This window comes from Salvelinus sp. IW2-2015, linkage group LG30 (assembly GCF_002910315.2).
Source record: "Salvelinus sp. IW2-2015 linkage group LG30, ASM291031v2, whole genome shotgun sequence".
In the NCBI taxonomy this organism is placed as follows: Eukaryota; Metazoa; Chordata; class Actinopteri; order Salmoniformes; family Salmonidae; genus Salvelinus; species Salvelinus sp. IW2-2015.
The window spans coordinates 15,946,558-15,963,428 of record NC_036869.1 but is presented as its reverse complement, the minus strand read 5'-3'; the positions used below and the strand labels follow the sequence as shown (position 1 = coordinate 15,963,428).

At 42.5% G+C, this 16,871-nt stretch overlaps 1 protein-coding gene across 1 annotated transcript in view; it reads right to left on the bottom strand.

Moving 5' to 3' along the window:
- The window catches only part of LOC111954835 (atrial natriuretic peptide receptor 1-like), a 124,554-nt gene that overhangs the window by 21,059 nt on the left and 86,624 nt on the right, over positions 1–16,871 (bottom strand). Inside the window, 4 exon segments of the mRNA XM_023974743.2 lie at positions 629–709; positions 4,747–4,770; positions 4,773–4,824; positions 7,732–7,816. Of these exon segments, the coding sequence (XP_023830511.1) occupies positions 629–709; positions 4,747–4,770; positions 4,773–4,824; positions 7,732–7,816 (242 nt within the window).

Genomic DNA, 16,871 nt, shown 5'->3' with positions numbered 1-16,871 from the left:
CTGCATACATAATCACCAACATAAGCTGCATAGCAACTGCATACCATAATCACCAACATACTAGCAACTGCATACATAATCACCACAATACAAAAGCATTTACACCCGAGAAAAGTATACACCTTACAACATAATGAGTAGACAAAATACTAGAAAGGACATTGTTGCTCTGGCAACCATGTTTACAAGCCTACTGAATATAACCCTCACATGTTTAAGCTCAAAGAGCACCATCCTGGTGAGCTCGATGCGCTTTCTTGTTAGTGACGTACTTAATGGCCGCAATGTTTCCCTGGAAAGGAGGACACATTAATTAACACAATATTTCACCATGATTTTACTATCTGTGTCCGTCAGTAATATGGGGTGAAGTAAAATGATTGTATTAACTAGCAACTGCATACATAATCACCAACATACTAGCAACTGCATACATAATCACCAACATACTAGCAACTGCATACATAATCACCAACATACTAGCAACTGCATACATAATCACCAACATACAAAAGCATTTACACCCGAGAAAAGTATACACCTTACAACATAATGAGTAGACAAAATACTAGAAAGGACATTGTTGCTCTGGCAACATGTTTACAAGCCTACTGAATAAAACCCTCACATGTTTAAGCTCAAAGAGCACCATCCTGGTGAGCTCGATGCGCTTCTTGTTAGTGACGTACTTAATGGCCGCAATGTTTCCCTGGAAAGGAGGACACATTAATTAACACAATATTTCACCATGATTTTACTATCTGTGTCCGTCAGTAATATGGGGTGAAGTAAAATGATTGTAATTAACTTGTAATTCCGACTCCAAGGATGTAAACGATGCAAATGCCCAGGTGAAGCCTATCAGAATCCCGGGACGAACACTTATCACTGGCAAATATTGGGTCCCATTTTAAACAAAGTGAAACTCATAAAGGCTTTATATAGCATTCATAAAGGCTTCATAAGCACTACATAAATGCATCACAAATAATCTGTAAGCGTATGTCATACACTTTAAATGGTTAATAAAGGGTGACATAATTATTCCTACTGTAGAGCGAATTGCCAAATGTGACATAACACACTATGTTTATACACCGTTTATAGCAGAGGTTTTCAAAGTGTGTTCCAGGTACTGCAGGGGGGTCTGCGGACAGATATTTTTTTTGTGAATATTACTAACAACAACAGATTTAACTAATTTTGGCAAAGGGATCTGTGGAATACGTTTAGAGGGCGTACTGCAATACAATGTAATATTATTCATCTACAATGTATGTTATTAACCCAAGGCAACATGGGCCTGGGAGGGTCACAGGGTTATCCTTTTGTCAATACAGGGGGTGCTGTTTCCACTTTGGAAAATATCGTCTCCAAATTAAACTGCCTCATACTCAATTCTTGCTCGTACAATATGCATATTATTATTACTATTGGATAGAAAACAATCTCTAGTTTCTAAAACCGTTTGAATTATGTCTGTGGGTGAACCAGAACTCTTTCTACAGCGAAAATCATGACAGGACATGCGAAGCTCTGAAAAATAGTCTCTGATCTCGGATCAGTTTTAAGCTCTGTGTATGCCCTATGGATCGAAATGAACTGCACCCGCCTTCCCCTGGATGTCAGTAACCAATGAGAAGTGGAATGGTGTCTCTAGGTGTTTCTCAGAGTTTATAAAAGGGAATGGAGTGAGATGACCCTTCTTTTTGACGCTCGCCTGGACGCAAGGGAGGACATCAGAATCGCATGCTCAAAAGCTCTCGTTATTGATCAAAGATATATCCGTCTGTGATTTAATTCGATATAGGTGTTAGAAACATCATAACGAAGTTATTTGAAACCGATTTATATCAGTTTATGCGAGTATATTGCTATYTTTCTGAATTTCCTTAGTATTGCGTTTGAGGATTTGGGCATGTGTGTGCCGTGTAGCTATCGTTAGCTGCTAGTTCTGAAGTTGAGGAGGTCGTTTTACAACAAAGCAACGATACTTTTGGACAAAGGACACATTGCTCAAGATACTGATGGAAGCTCGTCCAAAAGTAAGAGTTATTTATGATTTTATTCCGTATTTATGTGGAAAAATGTAAACGCAGTTGTCAGCCATTTTTTGCGGCACTAGTCTGGCTGTAACTCACAATGTATGTCTAGTAACGTAAATTTAAAAAATCCTAAATCAGCGGTTGCATTTAATAACCAATGCATCTTTCCATTAGCTGTCCAAACTGTATGTTTTTTTTGTCAATCTAATCGATTAAATAATTCGTAAACATAGGTGCCTTTCAAGATGGCGCGGCCCGAATGGCATTGCCATGTGTTGACAGATTACCATGCCATAACATCGATTTAGTGATGCTAACATATGCAACATTTTTCGAACAAGCTCTAATATCTGCATTGTGTAATATTGATGTTACCACGGACTGTCATCGCTGATAGAATCTGAGATGGTTAGGAAAAAATTAATAGTATTTTGGTGGCGATAACGTAATGCCCCTTTGCCTTGATTTAATGCTGGTGTGATGTTTAAGCTCATTGTGGTATGCTATACACGATATATTGGTTTTCTGCTGTACAACACTTAGAAAAGATCTGAAATATTGTCTGATTCACAAGATCTGTGTCTTTCGAATTGCTGTAAGGCGCTGTGTATTCTTATTCAGAAATGGTTTTAGGAGAGTATTTGGTAAATCTGACGGTCGGTCTGCTGTAATTGATACCGGCTGCTTTCCAACGCTATTTCAGATTGCAGCTGCCAATGTACAACTGTGGGATTTATACCTGAAAAATGGCAAATGTGTTCTAAAAAAACATATCCTATACATAAAATATGGTTATCGAGATGTCATCTTATGAAGTTGTTTCTTGGTTAGGTTGGGCCTATATTTAGACATCTTTAAAATTTAGTCGAATTAGGTGATAGCTACTAGAGCAGGAAAAAAAATGGTGGAAGGGAAAGAAAACGTTGTGTCTTTTGCATATCGTGGGTTAGCTAATAGGGATTTTACATATGGCGGGTCTTCCCTGTAAATACACTTAGAAAAGTCTGAAGATTATTGTCTGGAATTCAAAGATTGCTATGTCTGTTCAATTGCTGGTTAGAGGCTAGTGCTATTTTTCAGAAAATGTTTTAGGGAATGAGTAGGAATTTGGTAATTGACGGTCGTCCTCTGTAATGTATTCCGGCTTACTGCTTCCAACGGCATTTTCAGATTTGCAGCTAGGCTGTAAACTGCTGATTTATGTACCTACAAAATGCACGCATTTTTCCTAAAAAACATATCTAATACCCATAAATATGTTATCAGACCTGTCAATGCTTAGAAGTTGTTTCTGGCTGTAGTGGCTAATATATCTTCTATATTAGTCGATTAGTGTAGCTACTGTGCAGGAAACAAAATGGTGGAGAAAAACAGTTGTTCTTTTGCCTATAGTGGTTAGCTAATAGATTTACAATTGTGTCTGTCCTGTAAAACACTTAGAAACGAAATAATGTCTGGATTCACAAGCATCTTTGTCTTCAAATTGCTGATAGGACTGGTGTATTTCAGAAATTTTTAGGATGAGTGTTTTCTGGTAATTGACGTCCCGGTCTCTGAATTATTCCGGCTGCTTCCAACGCTATTTTCAGATTGCAGCTTGCAATGTACATACTGTGATTTATATAACTGAAAATGCACGATTTTTCTAACAAAAACATTCCCTGAACATAATATGTTATCAGGAGTCATCTTATGAATTTGTTTCTTTGTTAAGTGGCTATATATATCTTTATTAGTCAAATTCAGTGATAGCTACTTGATGAGATTAAAAAGAACTGGGTGGGTAAAAAAATGGTGTCTTTTGCTACTGTGAGTTAGCTAATAGATTTACATTTTGTGTCTTCCTGTAAAACATTTAAAAAATCAGAAATGATGCTGATTCCACAGTCTGTATCTTTTCATTGGTGTCTTGGACTGTGTGCTTTATTGATATTTAGACTGCTGTATTTACTTGTGACAGTGCTGATGGCTAGGCTAATGCTAGTCAGCATTTTTTACTGTGGGGTTTGGAGGTCCCGGATCCGGGTTTGTAGGCAAGTAGAAGTTATTAGGTAGTTCTCACGGTCTTCCAACAATATTCAAGTTTAACAATACTTCTTGTTATTCCCCAAAAGTGTTTTAAAAACATAAATGCACTGTAATTTAAGCTTCAAAACTATAACGTTTTCTCTGCTGCCTCATGACAAAATACATGGAATTGCAGGAAATGAGCTTTAAATATCCTTCAAAGCTGAATCAAACAAAAAAAAATCTCTCTGCCCCATGACAAAATGTGTCAAACTGCAGGAAATCCGTAGCTTGAAAACGGCAACATTTTCTCTCAGGATATCTTAGAGGGCGGGATTATAAATGTCATCCCCAGGGCCCGAGACCTTGGTGGTTGCCGGCCCTGCACTGCCAGAGTCATAATCTATACTCCTTTTATGAATATTGTATCTCACTCCAGTTGTGTTCTGATTATGAAGGCGTCCCGGATGATTTGCTAATCGTAAAAGGGGTCCCCAGCCCCCCCAAAAGTTTGAAGAACCCCCTGATATATAGAGTGGTGTCATACGTTTATAGATGAATTTATGTAGTGCTCATGAAGACCTTTCATGTATCCAACTAGTGTAGGTTACTCACTACACACATCCTTAACAAAGGCAAAATCAATAGAGCATTGTCGTTCTATTACAACAATCCCTGTTGTAAAGGAACAGACCTTGTAGTAGCCAGTCTTGGCGTAAAGATCTGGAAGTTTCGCTCCATGGTCAGGAGGGAGGCCATAGTTGGAGCCTCTCTGTGGAACCATATAGAGAAAGAGAGAGGGAATGGGAGACAGTGTCCTTTTCAACACAGTGTGCTTCCCTGTGTAAAGTATGTAGGTGTACTGTATTTCAAGCCTCTATATACTGTACGTGTGTGTGTTTCTCCGTGCAGTACCAGAGACAGGGTGAGTCTGTGCAGGCCACTGCGCATCACTTTCTCCAGGTCACTCAATCTGCATCGTCCTCCCACTGCACCCCGCAGGAGCTGAGCAGCCACTCATTCTCCAACTCAGTTTCCTGATGGAGAGCTGTAGGGGGAGGGTGAGAGAGGAACAAACAGAAAGAGAAGGTGAAGGGAGAGAAAGGCGTGAGTAGACAAAGGGTGATGGAGAGAGGAGAGAGGATGAGAGAAGAGAGAGAGAGTGAGGAAGAGAGAAGAGAGGAGGAGGGAGAGAAGGAGAGAGAGAGAGAGAGAGAGAGAGAGGAGAGAGAGAGAGAGAGGGAGGGAGAAATAGGTAGAAAGGAATAGAGATAGAGAAAGGAGTGAGGATGTGAAGACAAAATTGTGGTGAGGCGGCGACGGAAGAAAGAGAAATCAATAAAAGCGACGAGGAGGTGAGAGAGAATGAGAATCCAGAATAAAGGACAGAGATTAAGGAGAGGCATGGCTGTGTTTCAGCGTGAGTGTACACGGTGTAGGACTGAACCTCTACCCACACAGGCCATCAACACTCCAAAATCAGAACCTCTATCACCTACCACCCACTACAAACTGTGTTCACACACACATTTCTCAGAAACAAATGCAAACTAACTATAGCATTGGGGATGGGATTAATTCATTGAGTTTGGATAGAGATTAATATCTGTGATTTGAGCTCTATTATAGTGGGTGACCTGATTGGAGTGTCGCCCCTCAATTTGTGAATACAACTTAATCGAGTCCTCATTCACCAACAGTGCTGTCTGTGTGAAGTTGTTCAGACATGTACATTGATATCACAGGCGGCTGGTTGCACCTTAATTGAGGAGGACGGGCTCATAGTAATGGCTGGAACGGAATCAATGGAATGGTATCAAGCACGTCACACACATGGTTTCCATGTGTTTGATACTATTCCTTTCACTCCATTCCAGCCATTATTATGAGCCGTCCTCCCCTCAGCAGCCTCCTGTGCTTGATCTAACATTCTTTGCTGTAATGGAACATTATGTAAGAAGAGGTCAAAAAGTCACTATTCATGTGTAGTAATAACACATTTATGTTGTTGTTGTTTTTTTAAATCTATGAACATACAGACACATCATAGAGTAGCTTCCATTTACTTTAAGCAATACATTTACAGATACACTTCACATAGATTTAGTAATCCATAGATTAAGTCATTCATATAGTAAGCACTTATTTTACAAAAATATGAAAATAAAAATTCATAAATGTATTCGCCTACGGCTATGTGCTATTCAAATGTACTACACATTGCTGTATTTTATAACGTGAAAAAAAAAGTGCAAAAAGGGTCTGTGTAATTTTACAGCACATTTAAAGGGATTCTTTGGGATTTTGGCAATGAGGCCCTTTATCTACTTCCCCAGAGTCAGATTAACTTGTGGATAAAATGTGTATGTCTCTGTGTCCAGTAAAAAGGAAGTTACTTTCATGAGCCAATGCTTACTAGCATTAGCACAATGACTGGAAGTCTATGGTTATCTGCTAGAGTGCTAGTAGATACCCATAGCACACTAGCAGATACCCATAGAGTTCCAGTCATTGCGCTAACGCTAGTTAGCAATTGTGCTAGCGCTAGTTAGCAATTGTGCTAGCGCTAGTTAGCAATTGTGCTAGCGCTAGTTAGCAATTGTGCTAGCGCTAGAAACATAAAAATGGTATCCACAAGTTCACCTGACTCTGGGGAAGTAGATAAGGGCCTGATTGCCAAAATTCCGAAGTATTCCTTAATAAAATGTGAAATATCGGAAATATCAGACAAAAGTAAAGATTGAGGATAGCTTATATCAAACACAAAGTGACTTCAGCATAATTATTGGCTAGAATATGTAACTGAACTTGAACTGCTTCACTTTTCACCAATCAAAGTGAACATAAATCTCTAGAAAATGTAAAAACATATTGATTTTTTATATTTGATACGAGACATAATATACTTCGACCTTAGGCCTGATATTCCTCCAGAGAAAACAATTATTTAGAAAGTAAGGTATACTTTCACCTGGACTTGCACTCAATGTTAAACAATTTCATCACAAGACACGACAAGCTATAAAGCAAGTGACCTTTTCAGCTGCAAGACTGATGGAGCTGGAAACAGGCCAGAGAGAAGGGTCAAAGGGCAAACACAGGGCTGGAGGTAAATATATAAAAACACTTTTCAATGGAAAACGAAAATGAATGTTTTTTATTAAACAGGTCCAGGTAGTCCCTCACTGTTTCTGTCTGTTTATTTCTGTGTGGTGCCTAATAAACATGACCCTGGTGATGAGTCATCACTGAAGAGGAGACAGAAACACTTGGCCTGGCAGTGATCTCCCTGTAATGTGTAAAGAAAGAGTAAGGAAAAAGAGGGCAGAGGAAGAAAGATAGTGAAAAGAGGAGAGTCATAGGGTGAAGAGGACAAGAGAGAGATAGACAGAGGAACAATGTGGGTAAGAAAGTTAAACAGGGAGGCAAAAACATACCATGATTGTAGAGATTAAAGGTAGAAAAACAAACAGAAGAGGAAGAGATAGGTGGGGATAAAATAGAGAAAATGAAAGATGTGCAGAGTATGGGAAGAGAGTGAACAGAATGGCGATAGCGATAGAGGATGGGTGGAGGAGGGGTCGGGAGTGGAGGGGTGGCATCAGAACCCATAACCATCGACCAGTGTCTTGCTCAGGGAAGGGGTACACTGTACGGTAAAAAAAGGGGCACCACTGACCTGTAGATGAAGACGGTGACGGTGACGATGATGATGAAGATGAAGCACACAACGATGGCCACCATCTGGTGCATAGTGACAGTCCCTGGGAGGAAAGAACAAACTATGTTATTGAATTCTATGAAGTTATACCCAGGGCCAAATTCAATAACATCTGTCATAGTATGTGTAGCATATGGCAAGGTTTTGTTCATATAGCTACTACAGTCGCATAGGGAGGAGCACAGTTGACCCAGCTTGGTCCGTGATTGGCCGGAGTAGGCCGTTATTGCAAATAAGAATTTGTTCTTAACTGACTTGCCAAGTTAAATAAAGGTTAAATAAATAAAATAAATACATTTACATTTGATTCATATAGCAGACACTCTTATCCATAGCCACTTATAGCATGTGCATTCAGCTAAGGTAGGTAAAAATAACCAAATAATATAAGTTGCTAAAACAAGTAAATAAATCCATTTAATATAGCCATCAAAATAAAATCCATTATTTAATTAGTTATGATAGGCTTCTAAACCTGAGAATGTCTTTGAAATCAAAACATAACGCAGCTGTATAAAGCCATATCTATGAGAAGTATCCGGCCATAAGCAAACAAGAAAATGCTCATCCAGAAGCGGCCCTCCTAGCGGCCAGGGACTTTAATGCAGGCAAACCTAAATCCGTTTTACCTAATTTCTACCAGCATGTCACATGTGCAGCCAGAGTAAAAAAAACTCTAGACCACCTTTATTCCACACACAGAGACGCATACAAAGCTCTCCCTCGCCCTCCATTTGGCAAATCTGACCATAATTCTATCATCCTGATTCCTGCTTACAAGCAAAAACTAAAGCAGGAAGTACCAGTGACTCCCTCAATACGGAAGTGGTCGGATGACGCGGATGCTATGCTACAGGACTTCACTGACATTGTCAACCGCACCCTGACTGAGTCTGTAATACGTACATGTTTTTGGCTTGGCACCTAAATCCCTCACAAACTTTCACAGATGCGCAATTGAGAGCATCCTGTCGGGCTGTATCACCGCCTGGTACGGCAACTGCACCACCCACAACCGCAGGCATCTCCAGAGGGTGGTGCGGTCTGCCCAACGCATCACCGGGGGCAAACTACCTGCCCTACAGCACCAGTACACCTACAGCACCAGATGTCACAGGAAGGGTAAACAGACAATCAAGGACATCAACCACCCGAGCCATGGCCTGTTCACCCCGCTATCATCCAGAAGGCGAGGTCAGTACAGGTGCATCAAAGATGAGACCGAGAGACTGAAAAACAGCTTCTATCTTAAGGCCATCAGATTGTTAAATAGCCATCACTAGCCGGCTTCCACCCGGTTACGCAACCCTGCACCTTTGAGGCTGCTGCCCTATATACATGGAATCACTGGCCCCTTTAATAATGGAACACTGGTCACATTAATAATGTTTAAATACTGCTTTACTCAACTCATATGTGTTTACTGTATTCTATTCTACTGTATTTTAGTCAATACCACTCCGACATTGCTTGATCTAATATTTATATATTTCTTAAATCCACTCTTTTACTTTTAGATTGCGTGTATTGTGAATCGTTTTTAAATACTACTGCACTGTTGGAACTAGGAAAACAAGCATTTCACTACATCTGCGAAATATGTTTATGTGACCAATACAATTTGATTTGATGTTTCAAGCAGACCACCATAGTCCCTGTGCCCAAGGAAGCGAAGGTAACATGCCTAAATGATTACCGCACTGTAGCACTCATGTTGGTAGCCATGAAGTGCTTTGAAAGCCTGGTCATGGCTCACATCAACACCATCATTCCGGAAACCCTAGTCCCACCCCAATTCGCATAACGCCCCAACAGATCCACAGATGACTCAATCTCAATCGCGCTCCACACTGACCTTTCCCACCTGGACAAAAGGAACACCTATGTGAGAATGCTGTTCATTGACTACAGCTGAGGGTTCAACACAATAGTGCCCACAAAGCTCATCACTAAGCTCAGGACCCTGTGACTAAACACCTCTCTCTGCAACTGGATCCTGGACTTCCTGATGGGCCGCCCCCAGGTGGTAAGGGTAGGCAACAACATATCTGCCATGCTAAACCTCAACACTGGGGCCCCTCAGGGGTGCGTGCTTAGTCCCGTACTCCCTGTTCAACCACGACTGCATGGCCAAACACCATCATTAAGTTTGCTGACGACACAACAGTGGTAGGCCTGATCACTGACAAGACAGCCTATAGGGAGGAGGTCAGAGACCTGGCAGTGTGGTGCCAGGACAACAACCTCTTCCTCAATGTGAGCAAGACAAAAAAGGAGCTGATCGTGGACTATAGGAGAAGGCGGGCAAAACAGGCCCCCATTAACATCGACTGGGCTGTAGTGCAACGGTTCGAGAGTTTCAAGTTCCTTGGTGTCCACATCACCAACAAACTATCATGGTCCAAACACACCAAGAGAGTCGTGAAGAGGACACGACAAAACCTTTTCCCCCTCAGGAGACTGAAAAGATTCGGCATGGGTCCCCAGATCCTCAAAGAGTTATACAGCTGCACCATCGAGAGCATCCTGATCGGTTGCATCACCGCCTGGTATGGCAACTGCTCTGCATCTGACCGTGAGGCGCTACAGAGGGGAGTGCGTACGTCTCAGTACATCACCGGGGACAAGCTTCCTGACATCCAGGACCTATATACTAGGCGGTGTCAGAGGAAGGCTCAAAAAATTGTCAAAGACTCCAGTCACCCAAGTCATAGACTGTTCTCTCTGCTACCGCATGGCAAGCAGTACCGGAGCGCCAAAAGTGTCCTTAACAGCTTCTACCCCCAAGCCATAAGACTGCTGAACAATTCATCAAATGGCCACCCAGACTATTTACATTGACCCAACCCCCGTTTATTTTTACACTGCTGCTACTCGTTGTTTCTTATCTATTTACAGTCACTTTACCCGTACCTACATGTACAAATTACCTCGACTAACCTGTACCCCCGCACATTGACTCAGTATCGGTACCCCCTGTATATAGTCTCGTTATTGTTATTTTATTGTGTTACTTATATTTTTACATTTCTTTTTTTACTTTACTTCATAAAGTTATTTAGAACTTCACTAAATAAAGATATTTATTACATATTTTCTTAACTCTATTTCTTGAACTGCATTAAGGGCTTGTAAGTAAGCATTTCACTGTAAGGTCTATACTTGTTGTATTCGGCACAAGTGACAAATGCAAATGTATTTGATTTGATGCAACTCTATATTCATGATTTGGAAAAAGTTGCAAAAAAAAGGCATGAGCTCTGATCCTTTCCCTTCCAGCAGGGAGAGAGAGACAACTGCATTGCTGCTATGCTTTGTAGCAATAAAGTTAGGGGATATCTAATCAATGAAAGATGGAATTAAATTACAGAAATGAGAAAGAATAGTTACAATGACCAAAAGCCAACAGGTAGGCTGCTATTTACGCTATAATCAGAGTGGAGTTGTTAGGTTATCCACGATAATCGAGAATTTGACTAAGCATGCTTTCCACCTGTCTACCCCAACCAACAGCTCCGCACCCCCCCGCAGCAATTGGCCCAAGCCCCCCCCCGCTTCTCCTTCACCCAAATCCAGACAGCTGATGTTCTGAAAGAGCTCCAAAATCTGGATCCCTACAAATCAGCTGGGATAGACAATCTGGACCCTCTCTTCCTAAAATGATCTGTCGCCATCATCTGCCGCCAAACCCTATTACTAGTCTGTTCAACCTCTTTTTCGTATCGTCTGCGATTCCTAAAGATTGGAAAGCGGCCGCAGTCATTCCCCTCTTCAAAGGGGGAGATCCTTTAGACCCAAACTGTTATAGACCTATATCCATTCTGCCCTGCCTTTCTAAAGTCTTCGAAAGCCAGATCACCGACCATTATCGAATCCCACCGTACCTTCTCCTCTATGCAATCTGGTTTCTGAGCTGGTCACGGCTGCACCTCAGCCACGCGCAAGGTCCTGAATGATATGATAACCGCCATCGATAAAAGGCAGTACTGTGCAGCTGTCTTTATCGACCTGGCCAAGGCTTTTGACTCTGTCTATCACCGTATTCTTATCGGCAGAATCAACAGCCTTGGTTTCTCTAATGACTGCCTCGCCTGGTTCACTAACTACTTCTCAGATAGAGTTCAGTGTGTCAAATCGGAGGGCCTGTTGTCCGGACCTCGAGCAGTCTCTATGGGGGTGCCACAGGGCTCAATTCTCGGGCCCACTCTTTTCTCTGTATATATCAATGATGTCGCTCTTGCTGCGTGTGATTCTTTGATCCACCTCTACGCAGACGACACCATTCTATTTACAGTTGAAGTCGAAAGTTTACATACACCTTAGCCAAATACATTTAAACTCAGTTTTTCACAATTCCTGACATATAATCCTGGTAAAAAATTGCCTGTCTTAGGTCAGTTAGGATCACCACTTCATTTTAAGAATGTGAAATGTCAGACTAATAGTCGAGAGAATGATTTATTTCAGCTTTTATTTCTTTCATCACATTCCCAGTGGGTCAGAAGTTTACATACACTCAATTAGTGTTTGGTAGCATTGCCTTTCAATTGTTTAACTTGGGTCAAACGTTTCGAGTAGCCTTCCACAAGCTTCCCACAATAAGTTGGGTGAATTTTGGCCCATTCCTCCTGACAGAGCTGGTGTAATTGAGTCAGGTTTGTAGGCCTCCTTGCTCCCACACACGTTTTCAGTTCTGCCCACGAATTTTCTATTGGATTGAGGTCAGGGCTTTGTGATGGCCACTCCAATATCTTGACTTTGTTGTCCTTAAGCCATTTTGCCACAACTTTGGAAGTATGCTTGGGGTCATTGTCCATTTGGAAGACCCATTTGCGACCAAGCTTTAAGTCCCTGACTGATGTCTTGAGATGTTGCTTCAATATATCCACATAATTTTCACGCCTCATGATGACATATATTTTGTGAAGTGCACCAGTCCCTCCTGCAGCAAAGCACCCCCACAACATGATGTTGCCACCCCCGTGCTTCACGGTTGGGATGGTGTTCTTCGGCTTGCAAGCCTCCCCCTTCTTCCTCCAAACATAACGATGGTCATTATGGCCAAACAGTTCTATTTTTGTTTCATCAGACCAGAGGATATTTCTCCAAAAAGTACGATCTTTGTCCCCATGTGCAATTGCAAACAGTAGTCTGGCTTTTAATGGCGATTTGGGAGTAGTGGCTTCTTCCTTGCTGAGCGGCCTTTCAGGATTTGTCGATATAGGACTCGTTTTACTGTGGATATAGATACTTTTGTACCTGTTTCCTCCAGCATTTTCACAAGGTCCTTTGCTGTTGTTCTGGGATTGATTTTCACTTTTCACACCAAAGTACGTTCATCTCCAGGAGACAGATCACGTCTCCTTCCTGAGCGGTATGACGGCTGCGTGGTCCCATGGTGTTCATACTTGCGTACTATTGTTTGTACAGATGAACGTGGTACCTTCAGGCGTTTGGAAATTGCTCCTAAGGATGAACCTGACTTGTGGAGGTCTACAATTTTTTTCTGAGGTCTTGGCTGATTTCTTTTGATTTTCCCATGATGTCAAGCAAAGAGGTACTGAGTTTGAAGGTAGGCCTTGAAATACATCCACGGGTACACCTCCAATTGACTCAAATTATGTCAATTAGCCTATCAGAAGCTTCTAAAGCCATGGCATCATTTTCTGGAATTTTCCAAGCTGTTTAAAGGCACAGTCAACTTACTGTATGTAAACTTCTGACCCACTGGAAATGTGATACAGTGAATTATAAGTGAAATAATCTGTCTTTAAACTATTTTTGGAGAATTACTAGTAGATGTCCTAACCCGACTTGTCAAAACCATAGTTTGTTAACAAGGAATTGTCGAGTGGTTTAAAAATGAGTTTTAATGACTCCAACCTAAGTGTATGTAAACTTCCGACTTCAACTGTACATCTGGCCCTTCTTTGGACACTGTGTTAACAAACCTCCAAACAAGCTTTAACGCCATACAACACTCCTTCTGTGGCCTCCAACTGCTCTTAAATGCTAGTAAAACTAAATGTATGCTCTTCAACCGATTGCTGCCCGCACCCGCCCGCCCGACTAGCATCGCTACTCTGGACGGTTCTGACTTAGAATATGGGGACAACTATAAATACCTAGGTGTCTGGCTAGACTGTAAACTCTCCTTCCAGACTCACATTAAGCATCTCCAATCCAAAGTTAAATCTAGAATCTGCTCCGTGTTTCGCAACAAAGCCTCCTTCACTTATGCTGCCAAACATACCCTCGTAAAACCGACTATCCTACCGATCCTTGACTTCGGCGATGTCATTTACAAAATAGCCTCCAACACTACTCAACAAATTGGATGCAGTCTATCACAGTGCCATCCGTTTTGTCACCAAAGCCCCATATACTACCCACCACTGCGACCTGTATGCTCTCGTTGGCTGGACCTCACTACATATTCGTCACCAAACCCACTGGCTCCAGGTCATCTATAAGTCTTTGCTTGGTAAAGCTCCGCCTTATCTCAGCTCACTGGTCACCATAGCAACACCCACCAGTAGCACACGCTCCAGCAGGTATATTTCACTGGTCATCCCCAAAGCCAACACCACCTTTGGCCGCCTTTCCTTCCAACTTTAAGCGTCAGCTGTCAGAGCAACTTACCGATCGCTGCAGCTGTACACAGCCCATCTGTAAATAGCCCATCCAACCAACTACCTACCTCATTCCCATATTTGTTTTTGTTTTTCTGCTCTTTTGCACACCAGTATTTCTACTTGCACATCCTCATCTGCACATCTATCACTCCAGTGTAAATTGCTAAATTGTAAATACATCGCCACTATTGGCCTATTTATTGCCTTACCTCCTTACTTCATTTGCACACACTGTATACAGATTGTTCTATTGTGTTATTGACTGTACATTTGTTTATCTCATGTGTAACTCTGTGTTTTTTTTTTGTCGCACTGCTTTGCTTTATCTTGGCCAGTTCACAGGTCCTAATCCAGGCACTTGTCATCTCCCGTCTGGATTACTGCAACTCGCTGTTGGCTGGGCTCCCTGCCTGTGCGATTAAACCCCTACAACTCATCCAGAACGCCGCAGCCCGTCTGGTGTTCAACCTTCCCAAGTTCTCTCACGTCACCCCGCTCCTCCGCTCTCTCCACTGGCTTCCAGTTGAAGCTCGCATCCGCTACAAGACCATGGTGCTTGCCTACGGAGCTGTGAGGGGAACGGCACCTCCGTACCTTCAGGCTCTGATCAGGCCCTACACCCAAACAAGGGCACTGCGTTCATCCACCTCTGGCCTGCTCGCCTCCCTACCTCTGAGGAAGTACAGCTCCCGCTCAGCCCAGTCAAAACTGTTCGCTGCTCTGGCACCCCAATGGTGGAACAAACTCCCCCACGACGCCAGGTCAGCGGAATCAATCACCACCTTCCGGAGACACCTGAAACCCCACCTCTTTAAGGAATACCTAGGATAGGATAAAGTAATCCTTCTAAACCCCCCCCCCCCCCCTTAGAGTTAGATGCACTATTGTAAAGTGGTTGTTCCACTGGACATCATAAGGTGAATGCACCAACTTGTAAGTCGCTCTGGATAAGAGCGTCTGCTAAATGACTTAAATGTAAATGTAAATGAGAACTTGTTCTCAACTGGCCTACCTGGTTAAATAAAGGTGAAATAAAAAATAGAAAAATGTGTAGGCTAACTGTAGGACGGTGAAAAGCTCAGTAATGTTATGGCTAGACTCAATTAGCCTAGCTAGCTAGCTGCTTTCGGTTTGATGCAGTCGAAAACATAATGCTAACTTTCACTGSTATGCGGATGACACACAGCTGTACATTTCAATGAAACATGGTGAAGCCCCAAAATTGCCCTCGCTAGAAGCCTGTGTTTCAGACATAAGGAAGTGGATGGCTGCAAACTTTCTACTTTTAAACTCGGACAAAACAGAGATGCTTGTTCTAGGTCCCAAGAAACAAAGAGATTTTCTGTTGAATCTGACAATTAATCTTGATAGTTGTACAGTCGTCTCAAATAAAACTGTGAAGGACCTCGGCGTTACTCTGGACCCTGATCTCTCTTTTGATGAACATATCAAGACTGTTTCAAGGACAGCTTTTTTTTTTCCATCTACGTAACATTGCAAAAATCAGAAACTTTCTGTCCAAAAATCCATGCTTTTGTTACTTCTAGGTTAGACTACTGCAATGCTCTACTTTCCGGCTACCCGGATAAAGCACTAAATAAACTTCAGTTAGTGCTAAATACGGCTGCTAGAATCCTGACTAGAACCAAAAAAAATAATCATATTACTCCAGTGCTAGCCTCCCTACACTGGCTTCCTGTTAAGGCAAGGGCTGATTTCAAGGTTTTACTGTTAACCTACAAAGCGTTACATGGGCTTGCTCCTACCTATCTTTCCGATTTGGTCCTGCCGTACATACCTACACGTACGCTACGGTCACAAGACGCAGGCCTCCTAATTGTCCCTAGAATTTCTAAGCAAACAGCTGGAGGCAGGGCTTTAGATCTCCATTTTTATGGAATGGTCTACCTACCCATGTGAGAGACGCAGACTCGGTCTCAACCTTTAAGTTTTTACTGAAGACTCATCTCTTCAGTGGGTCATATGATTGAGTGTAGTCTGGCCCAGGAGTGTGAAGGTGAACGAAAAGGCTCTGGAGCAACGAACGGCCCTTGCTGTCTCTGCCTGGCCGGTTCCCCTCTCTCCACTGGGATTCTCTGCCTCTAACCCTATTACAGGGGCTGAGTCACTGGCTTACTGGTGCTCTTCCATGTCATCCCTAGGAGGGGTGCGTCACTTGAGTGGGTTGAGTCACTGACGTGGTCTTCCTGTCTGGGTTGGCGCCCCCCCTTGGGTTGTGCCCTGGCGGAGATCTTTGTTGGGCTATACTCAGCCTTGTCTCAGGATGATAAGTTGGTGGTTGAAGTTTTCCCTCTAGTGGTGTGGGGGCTGTGCTTTGGCAAAGTGGGTGGGGTTATACCCTCCTGTTTGGCCCTGTCCGGGGGTATCATCGGATGGGGCCACAGTCTCCTGACCCCTCCTGTCTCAGCCTCCAGTATTTATGCTGCAGTAGTTTATGTGTCG